Source organism: Hyaena hyaena, unplaced genomic scaffold, assembly GCF_003009895.1.
Source record: "Hyaena hyaena isolate Hyena2069 unplaced genomic scaffold, ASM300989v1 scaffold_879, whole genome shotgun sequence".
NCBI lineage: Eukaryota > Metazoa > Chordata > Mammalia > Carnivora > Hyaenidae > Hyaena > Hyaena hyaena.
In genome coordinates, this window is record NW_024081510.1 from 695,056 (window position 1) to 716,921 (window position 21,866).

At 52.9% G+C, this 21,866-nt stretch overlaps 1 protein-coding gene across 4 annotated transcripts in view; it reads right to left on the reverse strand.

Annotated features, from left to right (window-relative positions):
- Positions 1-21,866, reverse strand: part of SNAP47 (synaptosome associated protein 47) — a 39,287-nt gene continuing 17,421 nt past the window's right edge. For 3 of the 4 annotated variants that reach the window (XM_039220257.1, XM_039220255.1, XM_039220256.1), the window contains 3 exons: positions 16,594-17,084; positions 9,922-10,046; positions 1-1,042 (listed from right to left, as the gene is read on the reverse strand). In XM_039220257.1, coding sequence (XP_039076188.1) covers positions 896-1,042; positions 9,922-10,046; positions 16,594-17,084 — 763 coding nt within the window. In that variant the 3' untranslated portion in view covers positions 1-895. The remainder of the gene's footprint in view (positions 1,043-9,921; positions 10,047-16,593; positions 17,085-21,866) is intronic. The other variant, XM_039220258.1, reaches the window with a different exon arrangement.

Consider the following 21,866-nt stretch of genomic DNA (forward strand, 5'->3'; position numbering starts at 1 on the left):
TTTCTGGACAGAAATGGGGCACCTAAAAAAAAAATCAACGCTTTTTAAAATAGGTGCTGTATGTATTATTTTCACACTTGGCTAGAAATTGGGCAGGGGGAGAACATTTCAGGTGTTTATAGGATGACCTCCGATGTACCAGGCTTTGGGGGGAAATCACAGCACGACCAGGAGGGAACGGGCCTGTCCACCAGAGAAGGGCAGACTGAGCGCACTGGGGCCCACGCACAGTAGCCCAGAGAGGGGGCTTGACTTCTTCCCCAGAGACTTAAATTGCCCTTTTGCACTGAGCAAGGACAGAGAAAAAATGAAGATCCTGCTAGTTGTGCTGCTGGCCATGCAAAGCAGCCACTGAGCGCTGGGGGCAGCCTCCTGCTGCTGTCCAGGCTCCAAAGGGCTCAAGTATGAGAAAGGAGCAGCCTGAAGCGAGGGGGGAGGGGGGTAAGGGCCCGCGGTGGGGGGAGGGGGAGGGCCCCTCCACAGGGAGTGGGTAGCGGGGAGCAGGGAGTGGGCCCACAGGGAGGAGGAATGTGGGGTAGCAGGGTGGCGAGAGCAAGGAGTGGGGAGCAGGTAGGGAGTGGGGAGTCAGGGCCCAGGGGCAGCTGGGAGCAAGAGGAGCTGGAGCCATCATGGGGGGTGGGTGGGGAGCAGGGTATCGGGGTGCAGGCAGCCCCCTCCCTCCTGGAGTTTCTCCTCCCCCTGGGGACCATGGTCAGGACCAGAGTGCACACCTTGGCAGCTCTGCACCCCAGGAGGGCCTGCACCTCCTGGGGCAAGGCCTCCAGGCACTGCCTGGACCTGGACACGACTTCGACTTCAGGGCTTTCTGGTCAAGGAGGTGTGCAGGTGTTGAGAACAGAGCAGTCAGGGAGGTGACTAACGCCTTCCTGTCCTTCTAGGTCAGTTTCTTTGCCCGCCGGTTGTGCTTGTCAATGGTCAGGGTGGTCCGGTCCACGGCAGCCGTGATGTCATCCAGGGCCTCGTCCTGCCTCTCCAGCTCTGCCTCAGTGTCCAGGGCAAGACCCTTGAGCTTCCTCAGGATCTGCAAGAGAGGCACCTGTGGCAGAGGGCTGCCTCTCCTAGAGCTCTCAGAAACACACAGTGTATCTTCCTGCCATGTTTACACTGCTTGGGGAGTCCCGCGAGCCTGTGGGAGTGACGAGCACTCTGCCCTCCAGGCCTGCGTCTGGGCCTCCACTGGGCCACACAGCAGCACCCACACCCGCAGCTGTGCACCCAGACATGGGCACGGCAGTCCAGCCTCACAGCCGGGGTCCATGCAGTCGCTGTCTTCAGTACCTGTCTGCACCCAAGGATTGAACCCAGACTGGCGGTAAACACAGGATTTACAAAGAAAAGCCACACCACTTTCTCTTTGTTTTTGAGACATTTCACATACAAACAGCCGAGGTGATCCCTGCTGGGGCTGAGGGGCGGGGGCTGGCCTGGAAGCACAGGCCCGCAGTGGAGGGGCGCGGACAGGCCGGATGGCGGCCCCTCGCCCATTTCTGTGGCTCAGCCACACATCATCCGAAGTCTCAGACGCTGTTAAGAGCAGCCATTTTATTGCAATTCTACTGAGACTACTTGCATTGTGAAATGTACTTTAACTACGTGCGTGCTGAGCCTGGCTTTAAAACTTTAATATCCTCAAGCTGACAACAAAAAGGAATGATTTTAAGAGAAATCTTAGTGACCAACTACGTGCAATAAATATTAATGCCTGCTTCAGGGAAAGTCGGGTCAGGACAAAGGGCCTGCAGAATGTGAATCGCCGAGGAGCCCTGGGTGCCTGTCTGCCCTCTCCCAGTGGGCCCACAGCCCACAGAGGACTTCCAAGTCCTCAGTCACAAGGGGACGAGCGTCAGCAGTAGCCGGCCCAGGGGACCACAGCAGGGACCCAACAGGGCGCTGCACCATGCACTGGTTTCACCCCTACTGGCACCGCCAGGTGACAGCGCAGCCACACCTCAGGGACACCACACCACTCCCCAGGTGACAACTTGGGAGATATCACAAGAAGCCACCCTGCACTGCTGGCCGCCACACAAGGCACAGGATGGAGGTAGGGAGGTGTCTGGAGGATGAGAAGATCCTTCCTCAGGAGTGGCAAGGCTGGAATGAGCTCACAAATGTGAGCAAGCTGTCAAAACTATAAAGCGCCATGTGAGGCGCCCCCGCCAAGTCCTGGAGGCTCAGCTGCAGGAGCGCCCGCCGCCACGGCAGCTCCGTGGAGGGGCTGGCGGTGCAGAGCAGAGGTCGCCTGACAGAGGCAGGCTTGCTGTCACCTTTCCGCGGTCGGGTGCAGCGTCCCCCAGGGAGCCCCAACCAGGTGCGGGACGGCAGATCCTGACCTGGGGTAGCAGGCTCAGACAGCAGCCTTGCGCACCCTCTGGGAGCCGCTGAGTCACTGGAAAGGCTGGACGGAGCTCTGGAAAGTACACTGTGGGGTCAGTCGGCTCCGAGGGACAGGCCCGATGACCTAATACAGGAGGTCTTTTCCATCGCGTTCCTATGACCTCACATGGCTGAGGCCCAAGCGGCACAATAAACAGTCACCACACAGCACCATGTGGGGCAGGTCTGCGCCGTCCTTCCCCCCCAGAACCCCCCCAGGCAGACTCCACCCTGAGTGCACCAATGCAGTGCTCCGGGAGGAACACGCACCGCGTCCCCGCGGGCCGTCCTGGGCCACCCGTGCACACCTGACTTCCAGCCCAGAGGGCACCCCGGTGTCCCTGCCCACCCGCCAAGCATCTGCCAGGACCAGCAGGGCCTGCACCGGGAGAGGGCCCCACTGCCCTTGTGCTGGCTTCACGGGCTTCCACAAGGCAGCCCCGGCCAGCTCTCACTGTGTAGGTGCACAGGACACGAGACTGGAAAGGGAAGTAAGTGGTCCTGAACCTGCCGCCAACCGCTGCTGACGGTCAAGGGCAGCTGCTGACACTGAGGCGCCCGAGATGCGTCCTCCTTCCACCCCGCACACGCACCCTCGCACCGACTGTGACTCTGGGGGCCAAAGCGCACACCCACCACCTCATCCGGTAGGCTGGACCAACCCGGGTAAGGACTGGGGCACTCCTGCCGTGTGCCCACCTGGTCTCTGAGAGCCTTCACACCAGCCGTGTCTCAAACCAGGCCCAGGGGCTTGCCCAGGCTTGGGACCGGCCAGCGCGGCCCTGGCGATGAGCCTACGGGCAACAGGTACCATGGCACAGTGACCCAGGTCACAGCACTCACACAGCCACGGGAGGGCCACAGATGGGACTGGATACTTTCCCATGTGCACATTTCCAGCAGTAGAAACAGCAAGCGCTATGACTTCTAACAATGCGTCCCACTGCACCCCAGCAAACAAGAGTTCCTCTCTTCAGTGTGGAGTCAGTGCGGATGGTCCTTAACTGTCATCAGTAGCTGAGTGGTGTGCAAGCCCTGTGAGCCACGTCTCCAGTGCTCGGTGGCCACACCTGGCCTGTAAGACCACCCGCCATGCAAGAGCTCTCCCCGCTCCCCTCTGAGGCGCCGTATGCCTCTCGCCGGGCTCCAGGACCAGCCGAGTGGCCCGCAAACGTGGAACAGCCGCGGAGTGTGCAGTCCGAATGCGGCTCCTTTCTGCTGCCTTGCTGGCCTCCAAAGACACCTCACGGAGACTCACTCTGTGCAGCCTGCAAGGAGAGCCTGGCTGGCCTGCCAAAACTGCGCCGGAAATGAACGAGTACTGCAGAAATAGGAGCGCCTGGCATAGCCGCCATGTGTGCACGTAAAAGCTCGGAGGCAACGGTCAGTCTCAGAGTGTGCCTCTCACACTGGCGTGTGTCCTTGCCCTTTAAGAAAGGGGCTGGAGACTCTAACCGGCTCCGTGTGCATTCCGCAGAACACGGGTGGAAAGAATGGGGAATAGCAAGTCTGGCCAAACCCAAACCGTTGTTGCTGCCATGGCCCAGGATGACAGGCTGTCTCGTCAGCAGGGTCTCCCCTGCCAGGCTCTCAAGTATCAGCTGGACACTCACAGGAGCCGACCCCGGGCACCGCCTCAAACCTGGCTCCACAGCCGCAACTCAAGGCCCTGCCCCAGTGACCGGCCATCTGCCTGGTCACATTTGCACCTACACGGAAAAGACCTGAGAAAAAAGTGCGCTGAGTTCTGTGAGGAAGCAACTTTCGTAACCTCCAGAGAAATACACGGTGCACACAGCAGAGGTGTAGAACAGACAGACATGAGTGGGCACTGCCCGGTGGCTCAGTGCCCTCCAGCAAGGCGCTGGGCCCCGCTCTGCAGCTTCAGCGACCAGGAGGGACGCCCGGGGGGCTTGGGCCGGCAGCGTGGTCCCCAGGGCAGAGAAGGTACTGTGCTCCCTTCTGTCCTGGTCACGTGCCAGGATGGCCTGTACCCCCGATACCACGGACCTCGGGACAGTGCTGCAGACGACACTGCCCTTCCATCTATAAACAGAAAATCAAGGATGGAAAAACAGCTCATCCAGCAGGGAAGGTCACTTACAAATACGTGTGTTTCATGTGAGTGCCTCATGCAAGCCATCAAGGTGTGAAAATCAGTGGGAGGAGGCAGAGGCCCAGCTCTGCTGCTGAGCCTGCAAGGCCCTGGTCGTCTAGCCTCAGGCTCTGAGCACATCACTGTCGCAGGAGAGGGACACAGAGCACAGCAGCACGGGCCTTCATGCCTGCACAACGTCTGCGATGTGCTGTCTGAAGAAGAAAATGCCTTGTTCTGCCTCGGGATAAAACCCCAGGACTAAGACTACCACTACATCAATATTAAGCACCTAAAGTGAGTTTAGCATTAGCAAGACAGTCTGCCCTGATCTTGTTATTAAGCTGACTTACTGAAAAACTGTGACTTTTCTTGCAGTGAGAAATTAGCAACCATTTAAGAACAGAGCTGGGATAAATCAAGCTGTCTGCAAGTCCAAATAGCTCTTCCAGTTGGGGCCATTAATATGCTATAGAGAAGGTAAAGAGGGAAACACTGGCCTCCAGCACAGCCAAAGCTCTGGAGGCCGTAAAGAACATTCTAGGCTACAATCTGTCACATTCAGCACTCACAGACCACCCCCACGTCCCACCCCATCTGCTCTGCTGCATTCCTCAAGGCCCTGAGGGCTGTCTGTGGACAGCAGCACGGGGTTCTCTTCTAGGGGGGCCCCTACCTCGGCCCCTCCTCAAGCCCGCCTCTCCATGCAACGGGTAGAGAGGCAGATGCACAAGGACCCTATTCCCACCGCAAGACGCAGGCAGCTGTGTCTTCAGGGTTCCCTTAGCCCTCAAAGTGGGCCAACCGGCCTCTTCAACTCAGGGTCCATGCAGGGCAGGCACACAGAGCGCTGCCCAGGACCAGAGGGAACCCTGGGAACCAGCCCGCCATCAGGTCACCATGGGATCCAAGCAGGACTCACCCCAGAATGCAAGAAAATAGAGGCAAAGGCCTAAGACCCGCATCCCACACTCAGAGATGTTCGAGACCTAACTAGTGAAGGGTGTCCATGTTCCTGGGCTCCAAGATGGTAGTGTGCCCCAACGTGACCTCCGCATTCACTGCAATCTGTGCCAAATTTCCAGAAGCCTTTCTTCCTCCCCAGAGCTGGACACCCTGATCCTCCAATCCATATGGAATTGCAAGGAACACTTCAAAGCCAAAGCGACCCTGGAGAAGGAGAACGAGGCTGTTGGACTCACACCTGCATCGGCGCTGTAAGGAGTGTGTGGAAAACGCTACACAGGGAGTAACCCGGGACTCGGGAGTGGCAGCGGGGCCCAGACAGATAAGGGGCCCAGAATGCACGTGGGCCATCCACATAGTGCGCACTCGGCTGCAGAAAGGGAAGTGCCGGCACTACAAGCTCAGTCCGCAGCAAGCAGAGCCGGGCACGGAGGGACACACAGGTGACCACAGCTGAAGGAGGCTCCCTGAACAGGTGACCTTGAGGATCGGGACAGGAGAGCCGTGGCCGCAGGCTGGCGCTGTACGGAGCTTGGACACAACCAATGCCTGCCAACTTACATGATGTGTGTTCACTACAACAGCACACACGGGGTAGGCATCCGAGGTGCACCATCCTGAAACGTCTACACTTTAAGATGTGAGGCTCCCTTGGAGGCTGAGCGAGAAGACAGGAAAGCATGAGCTCCTGCCCGGCCTCGTCCCAGCTCCTGCCCTCCCCTGGGCCATGCTCCACCCTGCCCTTGCCTCCTGCCTCCCTTGCCCCTGCTCCTGCCCTCAGCCAGGGCTCCACAGCCCCTGCTCCTGTTGTGCCACCTGCTCCTGACCCTGCCCACCTCTGCCCTCCCATCCCCATCCTCCCCTCCCCTACCTGCCCTGTGCTCCTCCCCCCCACCTCTGCTTCTGCCCTCCCCCAACCCGTGCATTCTCCTGCCCCTCCTCTCTCTCTGTGCTCCTCCTCCACGACCACCCCCTGAACTCACCACTCTCCCCCGCCCCCATTGCTATCTCCCCAACCACACCCGTCCCTCCTTGAGCTCCTCTCTCCCATGCTACTTCCTTCAACCCCCTGCCCCCTCAACCATGTTCCTCCCTCCCTGAGCTCCTCTCTCCACACAGCCCAGCAGCAGCTCTAGTCGGGGCTGGCCGGTTCTGGAATCTGTCCACTACATGAGATCTCCAGTTTCTTCACTGGGCACTGCCTCCCTATCCAAGTCTCTAGGGCAGCGGAAGGGACACAATGCGTCCCCAACTACCCGGACTGCAAGGGAGCTGCCCCTCCTCGCAGCCCAGCTGCTCCTGGCGATGACCAGGGCCCAATCATCACAGCCAGTGATTTCAGGGGGCAGCGCAGGGCGGTGGGGAGGGGGGGCAGCGCATGAAGTCACAGCAGGCTGGCCAGCGCAGGACCCTAGTTCCCAGTTCAAGGCCCCACCACAGGATGCCTGTCTTCTCAGAGAGGTCAACTGTCCAGAACATCAGAGATTTTCAAGGCTCTTCTTATGGTTTCACAGAAGTGACATAGGACATGATTTCAGGAGCATTTGTTAATAACTTACAAAGTAACATACTGAAAAGAAGGGCCTCACTCACCACTAGTATCTGGACTGGTATCAAAGCCATAAATACCAGTGGCACCCCACAAAGAGGCACTGCCTTTCCCATAAGTGACGAAAACGACTTGGAAACATTCAGGGGAAGACACAGGACACTAAGAGAAGAGGGGGTGGGGAGGAGGGTAGAAACCTGAAATGAGAGCTGAACCCACTGTTCTACCATCGAGTCATTCCAAACAGGTCAGCAGACACCTGTGGCTCCTGTCCCTGAGCAGAGCCCACTTGAGTGCTGCAAGGTGCCTGCCTGCCCACCTGCGCTGATGCCCCTCCATGATCTTACTGTGACTTCACACCTGGGTCCTCACCCCGTACCCCCAGTATGGGGATTGCAACCTCATATCTGGGTCCTCACTCCACACCCCCAGTATGGGGACCCTGATCTCACACCCGGGTCTTCACCGCATTCCCAGAATGGGGACCCTGATCTCACACCCGGGTCCTCACCCTGCACCCCCAGTATGGGGACCGTGACCTCACATCCGGGTCCTCACCCTGCACCCCCAGTATGGGGACCGTGACCTCAAATCTGGGCCTTCACCCCACACCCCCAGTATGGGGACTGTGACCTCACACCCTGGGTCCTCACCCAGCACTCCCTGTTACGGGAAGGGCAGGAGCACCTGGAGCCCCCCTGTGTCACTCAGGCCGCAGTGACTGTTCCATGGTCAGCGGGGAAAGCTGGAGCAGAAGCAGACATGGCAATGGGGTTAGGACATTATGGAGAAAAGCCCCAGGGAGGAGAGAGCTGCATCCAGCAGGCAGCGCGCACGGATGTCTGACAAACAGGCCGCTGTCCCCAGCCAGGAAAGGCCGGCACATCAGACGCGAGACGTGGTCCGCGGCGTCCTGCCAGCCCCATCCAGGGAATCCGGTGCCTTTCCCGGTCCCCACGGATGGTAGCCGCCGCGGTGAGAGCTGGCCCGCTGCGCTGAGCATGCCGGCCCCAGGGAAACCGCAGCCGGTCGTCTCTGTCAGCATCCGAACTGCAGGGCAAGGCACCAAGACCGTTTCCACGTAAGGACTGTAACAGCATCTGCCGCAGAAACCACAGCGGAACGGGAGGGGGTGGGGGGTGGGTCTTGCATTTCTGTTTTCCCCAGAAATTTACCTCATTCCCACTTACACTGGAGCTTCAGCTACAGTTAAGAATTCTTGTCTAAATACAAAACATGTGTTTCACCTCCAAAGGACGAGGTCCCGTGGAGCTGGGCCCTCCCTGCAGGGGGGAGGCAGCTGGCTGGTGCGGAGTCCTGCTCTCCTGCGGCGCTCCCCTGCCGGCACCGCCCAGGGGTCACCGCATCTGCCCTGCAACTGGTGCCCTGACTCATGGCTTGCTCACCTGTGGACAACGGTCAGGACTGAGCCCAGGGACACAGCCTCTCGCAGGGAAGGAGGGCGCGGGAGCTCACTCCATTCACACCCTGACCTCTAGCACCTCGGGCACAGGCTGCTGGTGTGAAACTGAAAGGGGCCTCTCAGACCACATGGCCGCCACCAGGACCAACAGGTAAAATCCCTACATCGCCCATCAAAGAGTCATGCCCCTGCCTCGGCCTCAACACAACGGTGGGACGCCTTCGTAGGAGGGTGGGAAAGCGCCCCAGAGGCCCCAGCGGGAGTGCCCACGTGGTCTCTCAGGAGACAGGGCCTTGTCTGTTCCGGGAGGCCTGAAGCCTGTCCTGGAGTCCATACAGGGTCACAAGGAGCAGGTAGGAACCTGAAGAATTTGTGGCTGCAGCTAGGAAGAGGCGTTCCTATGTGTCATTACTGAGTGACTAAGTCAGACCAGGGGAAAGAGTGACAGCTCATGCATACTGAAAATGTCCCACAGCAAAGATGAATGCCTTTTTCCAAGGAGGAAATGGCCCAGCTTAAAGGAGACTGTGCCCATGCAGACACAGCAACAGGACTTCCTCTTTCAGAGCAGCTTTAAAAGCGAACTACCTATGCCCTGGTGGAAGAGCGAGGTGCCACGGATGGAATGGCCTCTCCCAAGCAGAGCCCGAATCCAACAAAGCATCCCACCATCAACTCGGGAGTCCGAGTTTTCTCATAAATACGCCGTGAAGCAAACAGAAAGGGCAGAGGGAAGCTGTATACGCGCAGGCACCTCGCCAGCTGTCTGCATGGGCTGCGTGTGGGTCCCGAGCAGCACAAACACACGCGCCTCCCTGAACACGAAGACTGATGTCTGGTGAACCAGGTGAGGGTGGCAGTTCTTATGTTCTACAGACATCTGCTGACACGCCTAGGACTGTTGTGATATGATGTCTAGGCATCTGCTTCAAAATTCCTTAAAAAGGAAAAAATAAAATCACCATTGTCCACCAATAATATTGGAAAACAAATTAAAATATTTCCATCAAATATTGTTTAAAGTTCAACTTTTGGACAAAGAGTGTCCACGAGAATCCAGTATCAAGGTCTTGAGAGAGATGTGGGTGAGTGAGTGTGCTCAGTTGCACATGCATCTGGGGCACCTGCACACACACATACACATAGACATACAGACATACACACAGCAATGGACATACAGAACCCACACAGATACATGCACAGCACACACACATGGACATACACACATGCACAGCACATGCAGAGACACAGGGACATACACAGACATCGCACAGCACACGCACACACAGCACACATGTATGCACATATCTGCAAGTGTACGACAGGTGGGAGCGGCCACAGGCACAATGGCGTGTCTGCACATGCAAGGACCCTTAAAAGACGCACTGCTCTTTCCCTGCCTTCTGCAGCTGCAGAGAGCAGGATGTACTGAGACCCGTGTACACCAGGGGGCGCCGTCTGCAGGCCCCACGGCACCATAGCGCACGTTACCTGTCTCAGCTCTTGGGCGTCTCCCTCAGAAATGAACGGCTGGCGCGCCTGCACCTGGAATGGCTGGACCTCCTGGCTGCCCGGGCAGGGCTCCCGGTGAGCGGCCCGGTCCATCAGCCCAGACGCTGCAAGGGAAAGTCAGACAGCAGTGACATCTTCCTGGAGGTTGCAAGCGACCCGGGAACATTCAGAACCTTACATGAAATGACGCAAAGGGGTCGAGGGCCTTCAGGGCTCTCACACACACCATCCACAGCCTCTGCGCCTGTGGGGAGGTGGGTGTGGTGGGTGGGCCGGTCCCCGGGCTCCGCCAGGGCTGGGTGGGGGCTGCCCGAGGCCTACCCCGGGGCCACGCTGCTCCCTTAGCCCTGTGCTGGCGGGAGAGTCAGCGTCTGGGTCTGTGGCTGCCATCTGAAGACAGGCCCTTTCTCCACCAGTGGTCGTTAGCCTTCTCCAGGGAAAAGCCCACAGGTTTGGGATATCAGAGGTGCCACGCGCTGACCCCTGGCCCAACGCCCAGGAACCCCCTGCTGTAGGCTGCGGCGCCGAGTCGTCGTCCCACACGGCGCCGTGGTTCTCCAGAGCACAGGAAACAACCAGCAGCCTGGGTCAAGCAAAGCTGAGCGCTCCTGCGCTGAGCTGGGGTGAGTCAGAGCACCGCGCGTGGCCAGGCACTGCTCGGGGGTGCTCCCGTCCCCCAACACCTGAGCCTGGCAAGCTCCTGAGGAGCAGAAGGGCAGACTAATGAGAGACCCTCCTGGGTGCAACCAGCCTCCACCTGCGGCCCTGGGGCGTCGGTCAGGGTCTGAGGCCTGCATCTTCTCCATCATGCATAGCACCCAGGTGCGCGGCACAGCTGAGTTTATATGAGGACGCCGCAGAGCAGAGAGATCCTTGGACGAGAGTCAGCTGTCTGGACCGCAGCATCTCTGGGTGCTGGGGACCAGAGGCGCGGAAGGGCCACCCTAGCGGTGGTAAGCAGCCATCACGGCCGCGGGAGAACGCACAGTCAGCACAGGAAGGAGAAGGATGCTGGTCTGCGATGAGCTCCCGCTGGCCACCTCCGCACATGCGCAGACCCTCTACTACTTGTGTTTCTCCAAGTAACGCGAACAGATTCATACTCCCTGAGGAGCAAAGGGAGCAGGGCCTCTTCCAGGACAAGTGCGGGCTGGGCGAGGACAAGGCAGAGGCTTCTCAGGGTCCTGCAGCGGAACAGGGCCCAGGCCACACAGAGAGCGCTCAGGAACGGTGGGCGGAGCAGGGCTGTGGAGGCAAGACCCCGGGCTGGCCAGCCTTGCTGGAGGAGGCCCTGTGCAAGCGTGTGCACACCGTGTGTGCCTCCTGTGAGCAGTGCGACCCATGGAGAAGGCCACACCCTCATCCAGGGGGTCCAAATGTCTTCCCAGATGAAAAACAACTGTACACCATGCACACACGTCTGGTTTTCTACTCCATTCTTTAAAAAATGAAATAAAAGCTAGGGGCCCCTGGGGAGCTCAGTTGGCTGAACGTCTGACTCTCAATTTCGGCTCAGGTCATGATCTCGGGTTCGTGAATTTAAGCCTTGTGTCAGGCTCTGCACTGACAGTGCGGAGCCTACTTGGGATTCTCTCTCTCCCTCTCTCAAAATAAATAAACATTTTTTAAAAATAAACGCTGACTGCAACCAACAAAATTGCTTTCACAACCTGTGTTCTAAAATCTCCAAAGCCTCATCGTCCTCCAATTTCCTCGGAGCTTTTAAATGTTTATTTTTTAACATTTATTTATTTTTGAGAGAGAGAGAAACAGAGCATGAGCAGGAGAGGGTCAGAGAGGAGACACAGAAGCTGCCAGCATAGAGCCCGACGTGGGGCTTGAAGTCACAAACCGTGGGATCATGACCTGAGCAAAGTCGGACACTTAACTGACTGAGCCACCCAGGCGCCCGAACCCTCGGGGCTTTTAATAGCAAGGAACTTTCCAGAGCATGTAGCTCAGCGCTGTTTGGCCTTAGTGATGGAAGATGACACCATCTACACTGTTACATAAGGAAAAGCACTTTTCTGAAGCGGGCTGCAGAGGAGAAGCACTGGAAACAGAAACCTGGTCCACAGGTGACACTGGCCTGAAGGAAGGACCAGAGAACACAGTGATGGCACAGAGTCACAGTGATAGCACAGGGAGCACAGTCCTCCTGTGGCACAGTCCTTCTCGGTGTCCACTCCCCAGCCTCCTGATCCGGCACACCGACGTGTCCCCTGCCCAGCCACCCCATCAGCAACCAGATGCCCCGGCATCACTGTGCCTGCGCAGCTGCGGTCCCGTGCCTCCCCTGCAATCCCTGGCGGGGGGGCCCCCCGCCAGCTGCTCCCATACCACAGCACAGGGTACCCGGCCCCATGTGCCTCCACTGCCCCTCCAGGGTGTGCCCCACCCTGCAGCTGTATTCTGGAGGGCTCGCTGACCTCTTCTGACTGTGTAACAAAAGGGGTTTTTACTTAACCAGAACGCCCAGAGAATTTTTCTTCCTGGAATATGCTAAGTCGGGGTATTTTTCATGAAGAGCTGCGGGGTCAGCAGGATCCACAGAGCTCGGCACCCCAGGGCTCTGTGCTGAGACCTGAGTCACTGACTCAGTGACTTCAACGCTCTGAAATATCGCCGAAGAAAAATCAATTTTAGTACAAGATGCTTTCTGTGTCTGAAGTCATTAATTATCTCAGTTAAACAGAATCAGCATGAATCGTTCAAGCTAGAGGGAGTGTGCGGGTGATTTCACTTTCCAGGAATGATGGCTGGGCTGGGAGGGGCAACTGTGGATGCACACCTGGCCTCACTGTGTGTCCAGAGCCAGACCTGGCAGCCACACCCCGGGAGCAGAGCAGAGCCTCCAGGACCGCTGCTCCTGGTCTCTGGGGCCCCAGTGCCTCACCGATGGCACAGGGGTGGGCCCAGGAAACATCAGAGCACGCCCCAGCTCTCGCTTATGCAGGAAGCACAGGACAGAGAGTGGAAAAGAGGGAAATAGCAGTGTCCACGAAGTACAACCATGACAGCGAAGTCTGCACACCTGCTATGGAGCACACAGGTGGGAACCACGGGTCCTTGGGGGGGGTCAAGTGGGTCAGAGTCGCACGGCGCCCAGGGGTCTGCTGGGGTCCAGGGGTGCCCACATCCTAGTGACCACACAGGGAGGGGATGTGTGCTCAGCGTGGTGCCCATGTTCCAGTGGCCACATGGGTGGGGGTCTGTCTGTGGTCACTGTGGTCCCTGCATCCTGGGATCAGGGCTCCACCACCTGGAGCTCGAGTCTTAAACGAGCACCCCTGCACAGGGACATCACTGTCACACAGACATGTGTGCCGCTGGACACCCAGGCCTGTCCTGGTGCTGAAGACGCAGTCACTAAGGTCTGGTCCGGCACACATCCCAGTGTGGAAGCGTGAGGGCTAACCAGGGGCGCCCAAGGACCGGCACAGGGTGAGACCTCTGTCTGGTGAGGGAGCAGGTGGCCGGCGCCTCTTCTACTAGGCGGTCAGCAGTGACCAGTTGGCAGAGATGAAAATAAGTTCCCCAAACACTGTGAACCACTACCCGTGCACCTTGCTCTGAAGTCCTCCTGAACCTGTCAGCCCAGGGTCAGGAGACAACATGACACAAAGTGCACACCTCCGCACGGACATGTCCTGTGGGGCACCACAGGCGGTCGGGGACGGCGAGCACCAGGGAACGTGCACGAAACTTGGACTGGGGAGAGCGGCAGTGGGCATCACTTGGTCAGGGCACTGGGGTCTGAGACGTGGGTACTCCACCCTCCTCACAGGGTGTCCCCAAGCCAAAGCTAGGTACTGCTTCCGCCCAAGGTGACACTGCCCACCTGGTTGTCCAGGCTCCCGAGGCCCCTGGAGGCACCCTGGGCCGGCAGCTGGCTGGGCCGCCCACACTGCACAGGGCTGCCCACACTGCACAGGGCTGCAGAGGTCTCTGTAAAGTTCCTCTGGGTCCCGTGACTACACTGCCACCTTCTGGCCACACGCTCAACCTCAACAGCTGCTAGAGGAGATGTCCCCCATGGTCTCCACCTCAGGTTCAGCAGCCCACAGCAGAGGTGACACAGCAAGTCAGCACCCTGCTCACAGCCCTGCAGCTCCTCCCCCAGCTCCCTCCTCATCACCTGCAGAAGCTCACGGGCGGGCAGGGCGGCCTCACCAAGGGAGAACAGCACCTCCTGCTCCGAGGTGAAAACCCACCTGTCATTCCGATGCGGCTCCACTCATTCCATGCACACAGGCCCCGTCACGCATCCCAACCCAAATCTGGGCCTTGCCGGGGAGCTGTGTGCAGATGCAACTGACGGTAGGTGACTGTGGCCTCCCTGAGGGGGAAGACGTCTGGCCCATGGTCAGCAGTCCTGGCCAGTGCCCTTCCTGATCTGCACCCTGGCCGCAGGGCTCTGGCTCGCACATCCTGCTCCTCTGTGGCCGCATCTGCCCTGATGACCTCTGCTGCGTGTGGCCGGCTCACATGCACCAGCCACACCCTGTGCCGTGCCCTGTCTCTGAAACCGCCAGCTCTAACAGAAAGATCACAAGCCACGAATACGGTGGAGCCCCACAAGGACAGGGGTGTGGTTGCCTGGCACCAGGTCCTTGGTCTCCCCTCACTGCCCAGGCCCCTTCGGTCAGGGTCTTAGGCTGGTGGCTACCTCCCACCCTCCCTGGCCCTGTCATGGGCTTCTAAATCTGGCCTTGAGACAGGGGCCAAAGAAAAATCTGGACACACCAAGAACATACGTTGTTTTTTTTTAAATGTTTTACTGTTATTTGAGAGAAAGAACATGCACACACTGTAAGTGGGGGAGGGAGGTGAGAGAGAGAGAGAGAGAGAGAGAGAGAGAGAGACAGAATCTAAACAGCAAGCCCAATGTGGGGCTCAAACCCATGAGCCACAAGATCATGACCTGCACTGAAGTCATACACTTAACTGACTGAGCCACCCAGGTGCCCTAAGAATATACATGTTTAAATTAAGTTTTTACATTAACATTCCCAATATTTTGGTACTTACAGGACCAGATCTATTTTCAAGCATATTTCTTCTTGAAACTTGAAGCCATCTACAATAACTTCACAGTTTGCATGTGCTAGGGAAACCAGTTATATATTAGCACTGTAATGAATCAGTAACAAACATGTCTCTTACATTAACAGGCACCCAGCAATCTAAGTTAATAAGAAAGGACTAGGGGTGCATGGGTGGCTCAGTCTGCTAAGCGGCCAACTTCGGCTCAGGTCATCATCTCACAGTTTGTGGGTTCGAGCCCTGAGTTGGGCTCTGTGCTGACAGCTCAGAGCCTGGAGCCTGCTTCAGATTCTGTGTCTCCCTCTCTCTCTGACCCTCCCCTGCTCATACTTTGTGTGTGTGTCTCTCTCTCAAAAATAAATAAACATTAAAAAAAAAAAAAAAGAGGGGCGCCTAGGTGGCTTAGTCGTTTGGGCAGCCAACTTCAGCTCAGGTCATGATCTCATAGTTTGTGGGTTCGAGCCCCATGTCAGGCTCTGTGCCGACAGCTCAGAGCCTGGAGCCTGTTTCAGATTCTGTGTCTTCCTCTCTCTCTGACCTTCCCCTTCTCACATTATCTCTCTCTCTCAGAAATAAATAAAACATTTTTAAAAATAATAAATAAAAGAAAAAGAAATAAGGAAGGACTACGGGGCTGTCAGAAAAATCGCTATAACATAGATGTAAGATCACCTATAACTCCAGTATTAGAAAATACGATACTTTATGACATTGGGATTTCTTAAGCTGGGCTCAAAAACTGAAGGGGAAACACGGTGGGTGTGACCACAGCAACCTTCAAGATTTCTGTGGTGGAGAATGACAGTCTGGGAGAGGTGTACTGGTACCCTCTGAAGTCAACAGGGGATGCGTATCTACATGTAAGGAGCTCCTACAGATCAGAACAAATGAACAAACACCACAAGAAAAACACAGGACAGGCAATCCACAGAGAACACCTGTGAGGCCACAAAGCAAATAAAAGGTGTGAGACACCCCCTCGCAATCATTCAGAGACACAAAAGTAAAGACTAAAGACATGACCGAGATGGTATGTGACACCCACCAGGAAGGCAAGCCTGAGGAGTCCGGTGGCCCCAGGCTGCCCTGAAGGCACAGACCCAGCCCCACACTTCCCATGGCGACATGCAGGAGGACCCCACAGGCCCTCGCCAAGGCCTACAAATGCACAAAACACATCTGCACGGTTGTCCAGGATTCTCATTCCCAGACACATTCCTGGCATGGGCCCAGGTCAAGGGTGCAGGGACTGGACACCCAGCAGAGCCGGCAGGTTGTTGCCAGGTAAGTTCCACAGAGGAAAGAGGTGAAAACACCAGCCCTGGAGCCCTCCTCTTTTCTGGACAGAGAGCAGACCCCGGGGAAACCTGCCAGGCTCTCGCTCAAGGGTGTGGTACACCTGAGGTCTGGCCTCCCCACTTCAGGGTGGCGGAACTAAGGAAAGTGGCCCGAGGTCGTTTTCACCTACAAACAAATGCACAGTTGCTGGTGCCTGGAAGCCACAGCTGCTCCAAGCAATTCCTCACGTGACGGGCAAGCCACAGGCATGCTGCGTTTGACGGCGATTCTGGAGACCTGTGCAGGGCTGTGCCGACGGTCGCTCACCTGCGTGCCATACAGAGCTGCCCCTCTCTGCTGCCGAGGAGGTTCTGGTGCTGCCAGGCGTCAGGGCATCTCCTAATACCTCCATCTTCTTGCTGAACTGCACCTCCAAAACGGGAATGGCCTCTGGCATCCTGGCAGATATCAGGTGATAAGCTATGTCGGGCTTCCCAATGAACCGCTGGCGGATACTGATCTCATAGGGCGTGTGAACCTTAATGTCATCCACATCTTCTCTTTCATACCTATGCATGAGCATGGAACTCGAGTCATGGATTTCCAGCCCAGACACCAAGACGGTGAGACTCCCTGGTTTGACATGGGACGCTGTTCTCTGGGAGACGACAGCAGGGATTCTGACCACTACCCCTTCCTTCCCAAGAGCTTTGGGACTAGACGTAGAGGCCCCTTCTTTGGGCTTTGTTTCTGATGGCGTCTTCCAAAGTTTGGAGCTAAAGGGCCACCAGGAAGGGGACTCCAGCTCTGTCAGCAACCTAAAAGTCCAAAACAAAACACAGAACAGTCAACTGAGTTTCGTGCATTGTCTTCAAAACTGCTTTAGCCTTTATACAGCAGTTAGCCATTTTACAGGGCCCTTTTCCACAAGCACTCCATGAAGCAGAAGCGCAGGAATTACTATCCGTGTTTTAAAAAAGAAAACCAAGGCTAAGAGCATATCTCTTCCATCTACAGACACAGAGCTAATCAGTAGTAAGCCCACAACAGAAACACATGTCTTCTGGGGAGCCTGGGTTGCTCAGTCAGCTAAGTGTCCCACTTCCCTGGTTTCCGTTCAGATCATGATCTTGCAGTTTGTGAGTTTGAGTCCCATGTCAAGTTCTGCGCTGACAGCGCAGAGCCTGCTTGGGATTCTCTCTCCCTCTCTCCCTCTGGCCCTCCCCTGCTGGTGCTCTCTGTCTCTCTAAAAATAAATAAATAAACTTAAAACAAATTTTTAAAAATAAAAACAGAAAGGAAAAGAAACACATACCTTCTGAAAAATATTGCTCTTTCCACGTTTGACTCTGGGTGATTCTGACTCCAAATAAATCCTGATCTGAATTTCTAGGGAGCCATCTGATGGAACTTTCTGTAGTAATCTGTCCTGTATGATATGGTAATGGGCACATGGGGCTACTGGGCACCTGCAGTGTGGCTCCTAATGAGGGATTGAATTTTACACTTAATTACATGTGGCTAGTGCCTACCATATCAGATGGTATAGCTATAAAATAACCACTAATAACACCAGGAGATCTATCTTGTGATAAAAAAAACATAAGCAGGAAAGAAAAGCAAAGGAACAAAGACCAAACAGAAAAAACAGAAAATAAATACTAAGATGGTAGAATGAAATACAGCCATATTAGTAATTATACTAAATTTAAATAGACCAAATCCTCTAATTTAAGGCAGATTGTCAGCCTGGATTTAAAAACAAAAACAAAAACAGGACACAGCTATATCTTGTTTATAAAAGATGCTGTGAAATATAAGGACACAGACATGTCAAAAGGAAAGGAATTGGTAAAAAGATACATCATGCCAGTAATAAACCTTAAGACAAGGAGTATTACCAAGGATAAAGATAGGCACTGCATAATAATTCATCAACAATCCACCAATCCAACAAAAAGACTGAATACTAAACATGTATATCTGACGAAATTTCAAAACTCATTGAGCAAACTAAACTAAAAGAAGACAAAACTAAAAGAAGAAATAGACAACCACAGTTGTAGGTTTTAACAAATTTCTCTCCATAGTCAATACAGCAAGAAGACAAAAACAATTAGTAAGAACATAAACACTGTTTAACCAACTCAACCTGATTGATATTTATGGAACCAACATCTAACTGCTGAATACACACTCTTTAAGGTGTGTTCAGAACATTAAAAAAAAAAGGTATAATGCATCTCAATAAATTTTAAGTACTGAAATCATACAGAGCATATCCTCTGTCCTCAAAGAAATGAAATTTGCAATTAATGACAAAAGGCTAATAGAAAATCCTCAAATATCTGGAAATTAAATACAATTCTAAATAAAGGGAATCAGAAAAAAATCTGAAGTGAATGAAACAAAATGACATGCAAAAAGTGGCAGGAGACAAGTAGAGCAGTCATGAGGAAAATTTATAGCTCTCAGTGCATGTCTGAAAACTTCTTAGAAGGATTTAAAATCAGTGATTTAAACTTCAGTCTCAAAAAGTTATAAATTGAACCCAAAGTAAGTAGAAGAAACAAAAAGCAGAAATCAATGAAACTGAAAACAGAAAAAAGAAAATACTAACAAAGCCAAAAGCTGGTTTTTTGAAGTACTTAAAAAAAAAGTAAACCCTTGCAAAAAGTGGTCCAAAATAAAGCAAAGAAAATGAATATCACCAACATTAGGAGTGAAGGAGGCATCACCATAGAGCCTTTAGCCTCGGAAAGGCTCCTTGGGGATGCCATACCCAACTGCACACCAATAAATTGGACTTTTATGAAACAGACAAAACACTCAAAAACCCCAACCTTCCAAAACTGAAGCAAGTTCAATAATATGAATAGCCATAACAAAGTAGCAGAAAGAGAAATTGAAAAAAAAAATTCTCATTTACAGATGTACTAAAAATAATAAAATACCTTAGGAATAAATTTAACCAAGGAGGTGGAAGATTTGCACTCTTAAAACTTTAAAAAATTGATGAAAGAAATTAAAGATGACACAAAGAAATGGAAATATATACCATGCTCATGGACTGGAAAAATTAAAAAATTAATTAATTAAAATTTAGGTTAAAATGTCCATACTACCCAAATAAATCTACAAATCTAATGCAATCCCTATCAAAACTCCAAAAGCATTTTTCACAGAATTAGAACCAATAATACTAAAATCTGTATAGAACAACAAAAGACCTCAAATAGCCAATATGAACTAGAGAAATAAGACCCTAACTGGAGTTATCACAATCCCTGATTTCAGGATATACTGCAAAGTTATAGTGATCACAACAGTAGCGCACTGGCACTAAAAGAGACATACAAATCAAAGGAACAGAATAGAGAGCCCAGAAATATACCCACATTACATGTTCAATTAATCTATGATGAAGGACATAAGAATATGCAATGAGTAAAAGACAGTATCTTCAACAATGGTGTTGGGAAAACTGGATAGCCACATGCAAAAGGATAAAATAGGACTCTCTTTTACACCTTACACAAAAATAAGCTCAAAATAGACTAATGGATTAAATGCGAGACCTGAATACATAAAGCATCTAAAAGAAAAAGTACAGGGGCACCTGGGTGGCTCAGTCAGTTAAGCATCCGACTTTGGCTCAGGTCATGATCTCATGGTTTGTGAGTTCGAGCCCAACATCGGGCTCTGTGCTGACTGCCAGCTCAGAGCCTGGAGCTTGTTTCAGATTCTGTTATCTCCCTCTCTCTCTGACCCTCTCAGACCCTCCCCTGCTCACGCTGTCTTTCTCTCTCTCAGAAATAAAACATTAAAAAAAAAAAAGTACATAGTAATTGGCTAGACATCGACCTAAGTAACATATTTGTGGATACATGTCTTTAGGCAATGGGAACAAAAGTGAAAACAAGCTGTTTCACTTTATTTTCACAGAATAAAAAGCTTCTGCACACCACAGGAAACCTCTGACAATACAAACAGGTAACCTACTGAATGGAACAAGATATTTGCAAATAATACATCTGATAAGCAGTTAATATATAAAATATATAAAGAACTTCTATGACTCATCACCAAAACAAACTAACAAAAACCCAATTAAAAATGGGCAGAGGATCTGAATAGGCATTTCTCCAAAGAAGACATCCAGATGGCCAACAGACACATGAAAAGATGTTCAACATCATTCATCATCAGGGAAATACAAATCAAAACTACAATGAGATACTACCTTACACCTGTCAGAATGGCTAAAATTAACAACTCAGGAAACAACAGATGGTGGCAAGGATGCAGAGAAAGGGGAACCCTTTTGCATTCTTGGCCAGGAATGCAAACTGGTGCAGCCACTCTGGAAAAAACTACAGAGGTGTTTCAAAACTTAAAAGTAGAATTACCATATGATCCAATAATTTCACTACTGGGTATTTACCCAAAGAAAATAAAAACACAAGCAGTAAAGATATATGCACCCCTATGCTTACTGAGGCATTATTTACAATGGCCAAACTACGAAAGTAACCCAAGGGTCAATCCACAGAGGAATGGATAACGAAGACCACACACACACACACACACACACAGAAATATTGCTCTGCCACAAAAAAGAATGAAATCTTGCCATTTGCAACAACATGGATAGACTTAGAGAGTATTATGCTAAATAAGACAAGAGAAAGACAAACACTACAGGATATCACTTATATGGAGAACCCAAAAAACTAAACAAATAAACAGAAAAAAAAAAAAAACAGAAACAGACCCATAAATACATAGAACTGCTGGTTGCCAGAGGATAGGGGGGTTGGGTTAGGAGAAGAATGAGTGGAGTGGGGGATAAAGGCTTCCAGTTAAAGAACAAATAAATCATGGGGGTAAAAGGTACAGCACAAGGAGTATGATCAATGATACTGTAATAGTGTTGGATGGTGACAAACAGTAGTTACACTTGTAGTGGGCACAGCATCAAGTATAAACTTGTCTGATATGTTGCACACTGAAATTAATGTGACCTTGTATACCAATTATACTTCTATTAAACAAAGGGAGAGGTGTGGACATCCACCCTCACCTGGCTGCACTAGGGTCCTGCCCCGAGAGCAGGATGGCGGTACAAGAGGGAGCATGAAGAGCCAGTGCAGTAGAGGGGGATGGTAACAATACCTCCCTGATTCTCCAATTTAGGGCACTGTTGGCCCTTAGTCGATCTAAAAATTCACATGGAAGTGCAAAAGACCCAGAATAGCCAAAACAATCCTGAAAAAGAAAAGAAGTTGGTGGCTCTCACTACCTGAGTGTGAACTTATGATGGTGTGGTACTAAAGAAGGGTTACAGCATGGATCAATGAGATGGAACTCAGAGTCCAGAAACAAACCTTTACCCTATGGTTAGCCGGTTTTCAAGAAGGATAAAAGAACAATTCAGTGGGGAAACATCTGTCTTTCAACAAATATTGCTGAAATCAATGAATAGCGATACACCAAAAAAAAATTTGACTCATTTCTCACACCATTCACAAAAATGAACTCCCAGTGGATCACAGACCTAAACATAAGAGCTAAACTATAAGTATCCTGGAACAAAGCAA